This window comes from Ranitomeya variabilis, chromosome 6 (genome assembly GCF_051348905.1).
Source record: "Ranitomeya variabilis isolate aRanVar5 chromosome 6, aRanVar5.hap1, whole genome shotgun sequence".
Taxonomy (NCBI): domain Eukaryota; kingdom Metazoa; phylum Chordata; class Amphibia; order Anura; family Dendrobatidae; genus Ranitomeya; species Ranitomeya variabilis.
The window spans coordinates 172072553-172086500 of NC_135237.1; the positions used below are offsets into that span (position 1 = coordinate 172072553).

The 13948-nt window shown below is 41.6% G+C and overlaps 1 protein-coding gene across 2 annotated transcripts in view; it reads left to right on the forward strand.

Annotated features, from left to right (window-relative positions):
* Nucleotides 1–13948, forward strand: part of EPDR1 (ependymin related 1) — a 125931-nt gene that overhangs the window by 68724 nt on the left and 43259 nt on the right. For both annotated transcript variants that reach the window (XM_077269253.1, XM_077269255.1), the window contains exon 2: nucleotides 3314–3522. In XM_077269253.1, the coding sequence (XP_077125368.1) occupies nucleotides 3314–3522 (209 nt within the window). The remainder of the gene's footprint in view (nucleotides 1–3313; nucleotides 3523–13948) is intronic.

The window sequence follows — 13948 nt, forward strand, 5'->3', positions numbered from 1 at the left end:
AAAAATCGCGGAAAATATCATGCATAAAGGACTGGAAGACTGAAGGGGCATTAGAAAGACCAAAAGGCATCACCAAATACTCAAAGTGGCCCTCGGGCGTATTAAATGCGGTTTTCCACTCATCCCCCTGCCTGATCCGCACCAAATTATACGCCCCACGGAGATCAATCTTAGAGAACCACTTGGCCCCCTTTATGCGAGCAAACAAATCAGTCAGCAACGGCAATGGGTATTGATATTTAACCGTGATTTTATTCAAAAGCCGATAATCAATACATGGTCTCAAAGAGCCGTCTTTTTTTGACACAAAGAAAAAACCGGCTCCTAAGGGAGATGACGATGGACGAATATGTCCCTTTTCCAAGGACTCCTTTATATATTCTCGCATAGCAGTATGTTCAGGCACAGACAGATTAAATAAACGACCCTTTGGGTATTTACTACCCGGAATTAAATCTATAGCACAATCGCACTCACGGTGCGGAGGTAGTGAACCCAGCTTGGGTTCTTCAAAGACGTCACGATAATCAGACAGGAACTCAGGGATTTCAGAGGGAATAGATGATGAAATGGACACCAAAGGTACGTCCCCATGAGTCCCCTTACATCCCCAGCTCAACACAGACATAGCTCTCCAGTCAAGGACTGGGTTGTGAGACTGCAGCCATGGCAATCCCAGCACCAAATCATCATGTAGATTATACAGCACCAGAAAACGAATAGTCTCCTGGTGATCCGGATTAATACACATAGTCACATGTGTCCAGTATTGTGGTTTATTATTAGCCAATGGGGTGGAGTCAATCCCCTTCAGAGGAATAAGAGTTTCCAAAGGCTCTAAATCATACCCACAACGATTGGCAAAGGACCAATCCATAAGACTCAAAGCGGCGCCAGAGTCGATATAGGCGTCAGTAGTAATAGATGACAAAGAGCAAATCAGGGTCACAGACAAAATAAATTTAGACTGCAAAGTGCCAATGGAAACGGATTTATCAAGCTTTTTAGTACGCTTAGAGCATGCTGATATAACATGAGTAGAATCCCCACAATAGAAACACAACCCATTTTTCCGTCTAAAATTCTGCCGCTCGCTTCTGGACAGAATTCTATCGCACTGCATGCTTTCTGGCGTCTTCTCAGTGGACACCGCCAGATGGTGCACTGGTTTGCGCTCCCGCAGACGCCTATCGATCTGAATGGCCATTGTCATGGACTCATTCAGACCCGCAGGCACAGGGAACCCCACCATAACATCCTTAATGGCATCAGAGAGACCCTCTCTGAAAGTAGCCGCCAAGGCACACTCATTCCACTGAGTAAGCACAGACCATTTACGGAATCTTTGGCAGTAAATTTCAGCTTCATCTTGCCCCTGCGATAGGGACATCAAAGTTTTTTCTGCCTGAAGTTCCAAATGAGGTTCCTCATACAGCAAGCCCAAGGCCAAAAAAAACGCATCCACATTGCGCAACGCAGGATCCCCTGGTGCCAATGCAAAAGCCCAGTCTTGAGGGTCGCCGCGGAGCAAGGAAATCACAATCCCAACCTGCTGTGCAGGGTCTCCAGCAGAACGAGATTTCAGGGACAAAAATAGCTTACAATTATTTCTAAAATTCTGAAAGCTAGATCTATTCCCTGAGAAGAATTCCGGCAAAGGAATTCTCGGCTCAGATACCGGAGCATGAATAATAAAATCTTGCAAATTTTGTACTTTCGTGGTGAGATTATTCAAACCTGCAGTTACACTCTGAAGATCCATTATTAACAGGTGAACACAAAGCCATTCAAAGATTATAAGGAGAGAGAAAAAAAAGAAAGACTGCAGCATAGACAGACTGGCAAGTGATCCAATTAAGAGCACAGAGAAAAAAAAAAAAAAAAAAAAAAAAACTCTCAGCAGACTTCTTATTTCTCTCCTTTCTCAGCCAAGGATTTTAACCCTTTAGTGGGCCGGTCAAACTGTCATGATCTCCATGGCCAGAGAACTAGCATAAGCCTCTATAGGAACAAGCTCTTGGAAGATGTAACTATACTGACCATGAACTAAACCTACCGCATCATCTAGAAGTAGCCAGGTAGCATGTCCTACTTTTTATCCCTATATGCCCAGCGCCGGCCGGAGAACTAAATAATGCTAGCAGAGGGAAATATAAGACCTGACTCACCTCTAGAGAAATGCCCAAAAAAAGGAGACAGAGGCCCCCCACATATATTGGCGGTGATATGAGATGAAACAACAAACGCAGCAGGAAAATAGTTTTAGCAAATTTGAGGTCCGCTTTCTAGATAGCAGAAGACAGAAAGCATACTTTCATGGTCAGTAGAAAACCCTAACAAAACACATCCAGAAATTACTTTAGGACTCTGGCATTAACTCATAATACCAGAGTGGCAATTCCTGATCAACAAGAGCTTTCCAGACACAGTAACGAAACTGCAGCTGTGAACTGGAACCAAAATACAAAAACAAAACATGGACGAAAGTCCAACTTATCTAGTAGATGTCTGGGAGCAGGAACAAGCACAGAGAGGCTTCTGATAACATTGTTGACCGGCAAGCATCTAACAGAGAAGCCAGGTTATATAGCGACACCCAGATCTAATCAGAACAGGTGAACAGGGAAGATGATGTCACAAGTTCAATTCCACCAGTAGCCACCGGGGGAGCCCAGAATCCAAATTCACAACACCTATGGTGGCATCCTCTAGAGTGTCTCAAATCTGTATTTCTCCAGTTGGAACCGGAGCTGCATTGGCTACTCTCATGTAGAGTCTCTCTGGGAACAGAGGCAGATCCCCTTTAATAGTTCACAACTGTCCTTCAGGACATCATCCAGAGGTCAGAGGGAAGGTGGGATAAGGTAATCTTTCATTGTTCAAGTATTCAACCAATCTGCATAGTTTGTCCTTCACTAATTGCAGGTCAACAAGCTGTATGTACTAATATAATGGGTAATCAGCATACTAGCAAACATTAGCAATTGTTCAATTACCCTACATTCCTGTCATCCAAGGATAGCAGCACAAAAAGTTGCAACAAATATCAATTCAAGAGTCAACGTTCGGGCTCATATAAACAATGGCCTATGTCTCTTATCCCACCAAAGAAAAAGACGTCTGGCATAATTAAAAATAAATGCTGTGTCGTCACACATGTATTTTAAATTTGAATACCCAAAACATTTTTGCTTTTTGTGATTTACATTTTAATAATCTGTGCTTTGAACATGGATCTACATGATCATTGATTTCATGTTAACCGTAAACTGGGATCTAGTAATAAAGCAAATGTTTTCATTTATTAACTTAGGTTTTTTGAATACATCTATCTATATAAAGATGCTGTGATGTTCCAGATTGAGCAAGTTACAAAAATTTGTGTGAAAAATTCTTTGACTGACCCGTGGGATCCATATGATATTCCAGACAATTCAACTTATGAAGACCAGTACTACATTGGAGGGCCTGGTGATCAGATAACTGTCCAGGAATGGTCTGACAGGAAGCCAGCCAGAAAATGTAAGTTTTTTGAAAATTGTCTTATTGATTATGAAAAATCGAATCATTTACATATTGTAGATAGAGCAATTCTAGAGCGGAAGCGTGTACCCAATATCCTACACTATGTGATATGCCTGCATGTGGTGAAGCACAACTGCACAATTTAATACATAAAGTGCAGCTGCCTCGGTCTTGGTTGACAGACTTCAGTGGTGAAGTCATGACGGTAGACCATTATGGAAGAACAGAAGAATTGCAGCACTCAATTGATCCTTGAAATACAGTATTATTTAATTGCATGATTGACATAAAAAAGGAGTTTACAGGAGATACAGGAGATTTGACGGCTTACGGCCGTTTCACGCGTGGCTTGTGCTTCTACGGGTCCATATTCTATAGTGCATGTAATTGTTGCAGCAAATCACTGCAGCAAACAAGTGATTGCCTGCAGCGGTAACATATACAGGATGTACTGTAAGTGTGATGTCATGGTGCAGCCTGTCATCAAAGATTGATACAGCAGTGGAGAGCTGGCACTGGACCAGGGGAACATGAGTAAATATTTGTTGGTTATTGTTGAAACGTTTATCCGGTCAAAAATGTCATTCTTGGCAAATCCCTTAAAATAATTATACAATGACGACTTAACATTCTGTTGTAACGCTCCTACTTTTACTCATTCCAAGTTGAACCTGTACACAGTGCCTTAAGAAAGTATGCATACCCTGTGAACTATTCCAAATTTTTTCATGTTACACCCACAAACTTAAATGCATTACATTGGGATTTTATGTGATATACCAAGACAAAGTAGCTGGTATTTGAGAAGCGTAAAAGAAATGGTAAATAGTTTTCCAATTATTTAAAAAGTATAAATCTGAAAATTGTGATGTTCATTTGTATTCAGCCCCCCTAAATCAATATTTTGTAGGACTACCTATTGCTGCAATTATTTTTGCAAATGTTTTGGGGTATGTTTCTACCAGCATTGCATCTAGAGGTTACATTTTTGCCCATCCTTATTTGCAAACAAGCTCTAGCTCTATTAAGTTTGTGGATGTACAGTAAAAAAATGTGGAAAAGTTAACAAGGTACCTATACTTTTTCAAGACACTGTGTGTATTGATCTGAAGAAGGGGTTGTAAACAGAAAACATGGTGTCTTGTGTTTATCTGACTCCAGAACTGGACTTACAGCTACGCTTCTCAGTACTCTTACTCAATGCCTTTCATGATGCTGTATAATGTTCTCTCTGCTGCTGGAACAGGTGCGTAATAGGAGAGTAGTAATTCCTCATGTCTCTTTGCACTGGATAGGGGGGACATCATAGCAGCTAGTCTCCACCCAGTACCTAAGAAACAACTGAATATTAGAAATTGAGCTTGCAGAGGGGAAAAATATTGACAAATGGTGTATGGAGGTCATATAATGTTATTCCTCATATACCCAAATAAGGTCCATTCCACATTTTTTTTCAATAGATTTGTATTTTATTTTTCCAAAAAGAAAAAAAAAAAAAAACAATTTTTTTAACAACAATAACAAGCTGTGTATATGGCATATCGCTTCTATCTTTTAAGTATATCTTCTCTCAATATTTTACTATACTTAAGGCATATTATTTATTGTAATGGGAGAGATAGGCAGGGGAAGGGCAAGAAGGAAAACAGCCAATTTTATTACGTAAGGGGAATTAGAAGGGTAAATGAATGGATATATCCAAATCTAGGTTAAAAACAGGAGTAAATACTGTATAATCTATTTTCTCAAAAAAATAAAGCCCCAAAAATATCTGTGTGTTTAAACAGTTATATACATACTATTACCTATTATTAAAAAATACAATTATACCAACTTTATATCCGCCAATAATACACGCTATATTTACTTCTAATTACGTTTCTAATAATTCTACATTTAATAAAATAAATTCTTGTATTCCAAGCCTACATTTCTTTTCCAATTGTTAATTCTCCCATTGCAAAAGGAAGGATCCTTGTCAGCCACCCCATGACGTTGCATACTTATTTTCTTTTTCTTTTTTTTCCCTTTTTCTTTCCTACTCTCCTGTGATTAGAGGGGACTAGGTGAATGGTGCTATGAATTCTTTATTCCAGGGGGGGCATTTTTAATATTTGGGAAAATCTATTGTGTCTTATGGAGTGATTAAATTCGTACACATTATGTGTAGCTATTGTTTCTATGATGTCCTGTATTTTTGGAGGATCTTGCCTTTTCCAATGGGATGCAGTTAAATGATTTGTTACCATTATTATATGTGAGACTATATAGATATTTTATTTTGGTGTATCATTTATGCCTATTGCTAGAATTGCTAATTATGGAGAGAGTCTTATATCATTGTGTGTAATCTGTTGTATCAGTTGTTCCACTTTGAGTCCACATTTTTTTAGCTCATGCTTTGCTCAGAGCCAATGCACACAGTAAAGCCATATGCTTTACAGAATGGGTTATGTGCACTGTTGTATAGCCCCTAGAATATTAGATATAAATTCACATTATAATTTTTTTCTTGTGGCCAATAATGTTTCCATAAAGTTTGACTTTAGACTCTATCAGACCAATTATATATCCAGGATTGGATCTCTGAATACTCTAGTATGTGTTTTTCAAGGTGAGTTCACTCAAGTTAAAAGACTCACACTCTCTTATACTAACAGCAACACAAGAAAACTAACAATCATTGACTGTGTTTGTGATAGCAAGGAATGTTTTATTCAAATCTGTCTTGTGAAATCAGGAAACTGTAGTAACTAAAGTCAAGGGTATACATTGAAATCATGGGACACCATAGAGAAAGTCCTAATTGGGCCCCATTCCTCCACAACCGCCCAAAAATATTTAGTAGAATAGGTGGGGACACAGTTCCAGAAGGACATACAGTACTTCCTGACTTTTAAAGACAGGGTGACGACATGTATTGTGGTACTTAGTGAAGTCGCTTAATGTGCTCATCCACTATGATATCCTTTTTATGACCCCCATGGAGTATGTTCCCCAAAATATACCCCTAACACACATTATAATAACCAAACTGTACCCCACACACCCAAAGTATGATGACCCAAGAATGCCACCAACAAAGTATGTCCCCACAGTCTGCTAACATAGTATGATTCTACCTATGTGCCCCAGAAACAGTATAGCGTCCTTACAGTGCATTCAGCACAAAATGATATCTCCACGATACCCCCACACACATTATGAAGGTTCTACAGTGATCCACCACTCATCATATGATGTCCTCAAAGATCCCTAAAACACATTATTAGGTACTCACAGTGCTCATAATGCCCCCCACAGTAAAATTCAGTCCACAGTATGATGGCTTCTCATACAATATAATGCCCCCTCATACAATATAATGCCCACACATTATGATGGACCCTATAGTACAATGGTCCTCGCAGTCTCCACACAGAATGATGCTCCCAAAAACACGCCACACAGTATGATGGCCCCTATACCCCCCACACAATAAAATACAACCACCCTGCACAATATGATAGCCTCCACATAGTATAATATTCCCCACAGTCCCCACCACACAGTATGATGCCCCCACAGCTTTCCACGCAGTATGATGACCTTGCAGTAATCCCCTATACACACAGTATGATGACCCCCACAATGTCCACTCATAAAGTATGAGGCACCTACAGTTCCACACAAAGTTTGATGGTCCCCACAATTCCACCCCCACATTATGAGGCCTGACAGCCTCCTACAAGTACTTGCTGGTAAAAAATAAAAATACAACTACTCAGCTAACCCTGTTCCCCTGATGCTCTGCATTGTTCTTTCAGCCTGTGGACTAAGGCTCTATGCAGAAGGCATGATCTAATGATTCCATTGTGTCTGCTGCTCTGAGACTAGCATGAATAGGCTGACTGGTGGAAGAGGTAGCTTTGGTTTCCTTTTCCCCCATAGAATTCAACAGTATCTGCATCCTCAAGATGCAGATAAAGTTGAAGTTGAGATGCAGAATGTGGGGGAAAGGGAATAATTCAATATCTCCTCCTCCTGACTAATGTAGCCCATTGTGGGCACGTAAGCTACCGCTATTCGCCATATGTCACTGCCTGGGGCAATTTTCCTCCTCTTGTAAAATAATCCTTTGATTTTCCCTGATTTACCAAGAGCTTTACTGTACTGTGCAAGCTTTTCTATTGATCTCCAATCTTGCTAAAGGTTATTTGGATATCTGTAAGATATTCTGCATGAGTTAAGGTACCTTCACACGAAATGACTTTGTAACGATATCGCTAGCGATCCGTGACGTTGCAGCGTCCTGGCTAGCGATATCATTTAGTTTGACACGCAGCAGCGATCAGGATCCTGCTGTGATGTCGCTGGTCGCTGAATAAAGTTCAGAACTTTATTTGGTTGTCCGATCGCCGTGTATCGTTGTGTTTGACAGCAAAAGCAACGATACCAGCGATATTTTACACTGGTAACCAGGGTAAACATCGGGTTACTAAGCGCAGGGCCGCGCTTAGTAACCCGATGTTTACCCTGGTTACCAGTGTAAAATGTAAAAAAAACCAAACAGTACATACTTACATTCGCAGCCCCCGCCGTCTGCTTCCCACACTGACTGAGCGCCGCAAAGTGAAAGTGAAAGCACAGCACAGCGGTGACGTCACCGCTGTGCCCTGCTACTGCCGGCGCTCAGTCAGTCAGTCAGTGCAGGAAGCGGACGCCGGGGGACGCGAATGTAAGTATGTACTGTTTGTTTTTTTTACATTTTACGCTGGTAACCAGGGTAAACATCGGGTTACTAAGCGCGGCCCTGCGCTTAGCAACCCGATGTTTACCCTGGTTACCCGGGGACCTCGGCATCGTTGGTCGCTGGAGAGCGGTCTGTGTGACAGCTCTCCAGTGATCAAACAGCGACGCTGCAGCGATCGGCATCATTGTCGCTATCGCTGCAGCGTCGTTTCGTGTGAAGGTACCTTTAGACTGAGGGTATAAAGAGCTTTCACAATAGTTATGTCAAGCTATGTTGTAGGAACGCAGCAGAGCTGAGTGCAAAACAGTTGAGCTCTGCTGGAAACCAGCTAACAGATCAATTATGTAAGAACACACATGTAGCTATATTGAGATATACATGTCCCCATAAGGCCTATAACTATAATATAATAAATCACAAGACACTTTTTAAAGTTTGGAATAAATGGCCGTGAGGTTTTATTTTGAGTTACAAATTCCATAAAAATTAACTAAATAACCAATAAATAATATCCATAAGTTTATAATTCCAAATTTCCATCAACTTCCATAAACCAAATCCACCAAAGGTTGGGTGATTTTTTACCCACAAATAAAACCAAACGACAGGAGAAAATGACAACATAAAGGGAGGGAGGGCGGGCTCTTCTTTTCTTCAAGCGCCGGCGAACTGAGCATCCAACGCCGGTGCACCGGTATATATAATAGCCAAATCTGCCCAGCAACTGATTGACAACCAATCAATCATCAAAATTTTAGGCGGGCAAAAAAGCCAGTCAGAACCAGATCTGGCTGCTTTAACATAAATACATAACCAAATCTGCCCGGCAACTGATTGACAACCAATCAATCACAGGCAAAAAGCCAGTCAGAACCCAAATCTGGCTGCTTTTACATGGATAACGGCAAAAAACCCTGACCTTAATTTGACCCCTAATATCCATAGTATAGAAACAAATTGCCAGGCCTATGTGGACATGGGACCCCCGCTATATTTCTGCTGTCTGAGCGGGGGGCTTACATGTCCCCATAAGGCCTATAACTATAATATAATAAATCACAAGACACTTTTTAAAGTTTGGAATAAATGGCCGTGAGGTTTTATTTTGAGTTACAAATTCCAAAAAATTAACTAAATAACCAATAAATAATATCCATAAGTTTATAATTCCAAATTTCCATCAACTTCCATAAACCAAATCCACCCAAGGTTGGGTGATTTTTTACCCCAAGAGGCCAAGGATCAAAGAGCCGAGGCCCCCCCCAAACCACACAGCCATTTTTCAATTATATTGCCCATATTAAGATTAAATATATCAAGTCCGATATCGGACAAATGAACCAAATCATTTCTGAACATTCCCGGTAAGAAACCTTCTAAGTCTGTATGTCTAAAAGAAAACCCAGAAATAAGAGGTAAGAACTTCTTCATAGAGAAATTGACCCTCTTCCGGATCTTATCCAAAAATGAAAGTTGATTACAATGCCAAACACGCCTGGGAATGATTTCCGAAAAAACAACACCAGAGAACGGAAAAATCTGTCTTAAATAAGTAAGATCAGACCGCATAACGGCCAATAAATTTAAAGTGTTGATCCTTCCTAAATCATTCCCAGCGAGATGAACTATAATTAAATCCGGGTAAGGGAACCTCTCCAGACAACTCTTTACCTCAGAGACCAAAGAAAGCCAGTTTAGGCCGCGAATGCCGTGCCAAAAAACTTGAACTTTAGAAGAATGGAACGATAGATTCTCAGAATATGATCGAAGGCTGGCCCTCTTCTGGGCCCAGAAGACAAATGAATGCCCAACGATCCAAATAACTGCGGGGTATAAGAAAAATTTAAATTAATCGGGGTATAAATCAGGCCGAACATAAATTTTGAATCTTTTCGATTCCCATCTTCCTATTCTTTTGATTTTATCGTCAGATAGGCCAGCCTTTGAGGCTTCTGTAGCTGCACCTATTCTGAAAGAATGGGAAGTAATCCTGAGGTGACTTTTACCCAAAAATGTCAAACACTTCTTCAAAATAAAAGTAAATTGGAAAACCGTCACCGGGGAAGAATCTCTATGAATAAATAGGGAGCCTTCAATTGAAGGCCTAAACGGAAGCCATTTAGACAGATTAGCCACAGGACAAATTTTAGATTCTGGGAACGAATTCAATCTCAGCTCAGATCCTCTCCCCAGCTGATCCGTTTTAGACTTCCTTATAAGCACGAGAAGAAACGATTCAAAAATCCTGATATCCGAAAGCATGAGACCGGATGAAACAGATTTCTTGGCTGACACTATTTCACCAATCCTCAGTGCCCCAAAAAAGGCGATAGAAAATATGGAATTAAACAAAAGCGCTTCCTCAAAATTCTTACAAACGTGCACAAGGGCAGAACAAATGTCAATTAAAAAAGAAATAGAAATAGGACACCTTGAGTCTGGAAAGAACCTTTCCCTTTTCAGGCCTTTCAAAAATTGCTTTACTGAGAAAAATTCCGTTAACGCAGTACCGCCATGCAATTTTAAAAAGAAAGAGACTCCCGCAAAGCATTTTGCTACTGCGGAGTAAGATAAGCCCCGCTTGACAAGCGACTCAGCGAATTTCAAAGCTGAATTCGGATCAGGAGCAGAGGCGTCAAAACCGAAAAGGACAGAAAAATCAACCCATTTTTTCCACGCGGCTGAGTAATCAGCCCATGATCTGTCTGACAAAGAATTCCGAATAAAATAAGGAATTATATCGTAATCATGTCCTGAATTGAAAGGGGAGAATCGTACGCCTCTTTGTCTGCCATTGGGACCTGTAGATAAAAATCAAACCACTGACGATGCAATATAAGATCAGTTAAATGACTAAACTTACCACCTCCCGACACTGCTTTTAACCAAATATTGCAGTTCAAACATTCCAACACCAATTTTCTCAGAATTTTCGCTGCAGTCGTATTTTTGGATGATAGGGTATTGATTGAAAAAATAACTCCTGATTCCTGGAATGTAATAAAACCCTGGAATTCTGTAAACCATGGCCCCATAAGCAAATACACAGAAGGATTGACAAAAGCTCAGTAATAAAAGGGTTCTTGTTTAACTGTCTAGCAACCCAATTGTCAGGCCAATTCAGGGATACCCAGTGAGATTGAAACAAGCAGGCCACTCCTAAAGAGGCGTCTGCAGAAAAAAACAAGGGGAATAGAATCTGAAGATACAAAAGGGGATTGGATTATTGATCTGCCATTAAAATCCGCTAAAAATGCTAGCCAGATCTTGGCGTCCTCTTTCATTTCAGAACACAATCTGACATGCGATTTGGGGGAAGAGTGCCCTTTAGTAGATTCGTAAAGTGACCTGGAAAAAACCCTGCCCATTGGAATGACCCTTAAAGAAAAATTCAATAGCCCAAGCAGGGATTGAAGCTCCTTAAGAGTGACTTTGTCTTTTGCTAGCAAATTTTCAAGAGAACTACGAAGTTTATCAATTTTATCCTGGGGCAAGACGGTTTCCATTTTTACTGAATCGATCAAAATGCCCAAAAATTCAATGCGACAAGAAGGGCCTACAGTTTTTTCGTGGGCAACTGGGACTCCAAAAAATGCGCACAAATCAAGAAACCTAGAAAGAGTATTTTCACAAGACGAAGATTGGGATGGGCCAATAAAAAGGAAGTCATCTAAATAATGCAAAATACCTGCTTCACAACCGCTAGACTCCAAAACCCAATGCAAAAAACAGGAAAAATTCTCAAAATAAAAACAGGATAAGGAAAAACCCATAGGAAGGCATTTGTCAAAAAAGAAGCAGTTATCAAAATGAAAACCCAATGAATTAAACCCCTCTGGATGGACTGGGAGAAGTCTGAATGCAGATTTAATGTCAGATTTGGATAAAAGGGCATTAGGACCAAACTTTCTAAGCATATCCAGAGCGCCATCAAAGGAGGAGTATGTCACAGAACACATTGTTTTGTCTACCTCGTCATTCAATGATTGGCCAACTGGATAAGACAAATGGTGAATCATCCGGAAAGAACCCAGCTCCTTTTTGGGGACAATACCCAGTGGGGATAAACGAAAATTTGAATATGGGGGGGACAAAAAGGGGCCGGCGACTCTGCCTAATTCAATTTCAGCTAAAATTTTTTCCCTAGCGACATCAGGGAATTCAGCAATGGAGGGGAGATTTTTAACTAAAACGCAACCAGAACCTTTGAATTGGGGAACCCGAAAACCTAGAGAAAAACCGTCGTATAATAAACTACTAATCTCCCTGTCTGGGTATTTGCTTAGCCAATGGACCATTTTTTCCAGATTCACTGGCGATAGAGCCCTTTGAAATTGATTCCTTAGAGGATTGCTGGGCAGCCTGCTTCTTAAAGCATTTGGACATAGGGTGGGAATTCCCACAGAAAGAACATTCGTGTCGAAAACGGCAGTTATTATTCCACTTACATGAAGAATCATTGTAAGCAAAACAAACACCCTTCTTGCTGCCAGAAACAGGAGTCTGCCTAGAAACAGCATTCCTCATAGGAAGCATGAGATTGATCCACAAACCAATATCTTTAGAGCCCCATTTTACTTCGGGATGGACTGACAGCTTATGACGAAATGCCTCATCATAACTGAGCCATGCCGAGCCACCAAAATTTCTATAGGCCTCCAAGATGATGTCAATGTGTTGGAAGAGACTACTACAAAGGTTAGGTGATTTCTCTCCCAAGACGGAAGCATAGATGGCAAACGCCTGGACCCAGTTATTAAAAGACCTAATACTACGCTTAGGGTCATCATGGTCAGATTTGTCATCTTTCCTTTCTGATTTAGGGGGGTGATCCCTACTTGGTAATAGTGAAAACAAATCAACAAATTGATGATTCCAAATGAGCTCCTTCACTGAAGGGCTTAGATGGAATCCTAAAGGGGAAAGTTCACAAGTTAAAGCCTCCTTGAAAGGATTCAAAGGAGGTGTACCAAGGGCAGGAGCTTCACAGCAGAAAGAAGCAGGGGAAGCTATTGCCCTAGATGAGATATTAGCCTCGCTTAATGCTTCGGCTACTACGGATTTAATTAGGTCTTTTAACTGATTCTGAGGGGCAGATAAAGGAATAATACATGTCTCACCCCTCGCAGGTCGATCGTCCGGTCTCCTTCCTCCTTCACAGCCTGCGCTCCAGCCCGCGGACTGGGGCGAGCGCAGCTGCCTGGCAGATCCTGTGTCACAGTCCTCCTCTTCATCAGATGACATGTGGGGTGGAGCGGGCCTCGAACCCCGTGCAGCAGTTGCAGGAGCTGACCGGGCGCCAGCGGAGAGGGGCACCGCAGCGCTTTTACGGCCGGTGCCCTTTCTGGCTCTTCCGGCCGCTCCTGATGACGTGGACGGCTCACCCAGCTGATGATCTCCGAAATCTCGCAGAGGGCTGCGAGACTTCGACACGCAGCGGCGGCTGGACTTCCTGTTTGTAGCTGACAGACCGAACCTGGATGCAGCAGGAGACGGAGCAGGTGAGGAAAACGCCTTCTGTCTTCTGGCCCTTGCTGGAGAGCTCACAGCGGCCGGAGCTCCCATTTCTTGACCCGCATCTGGCGTCGGAGGTTCTGGAACAGGAGGAGGAGCGATGGCTTCGGAGGCTGCTAACGGAGGTTTTATAGCCAAGCAGCTCCTCAGCCAATCCTCCCCGTCCTTCTCGCCGGC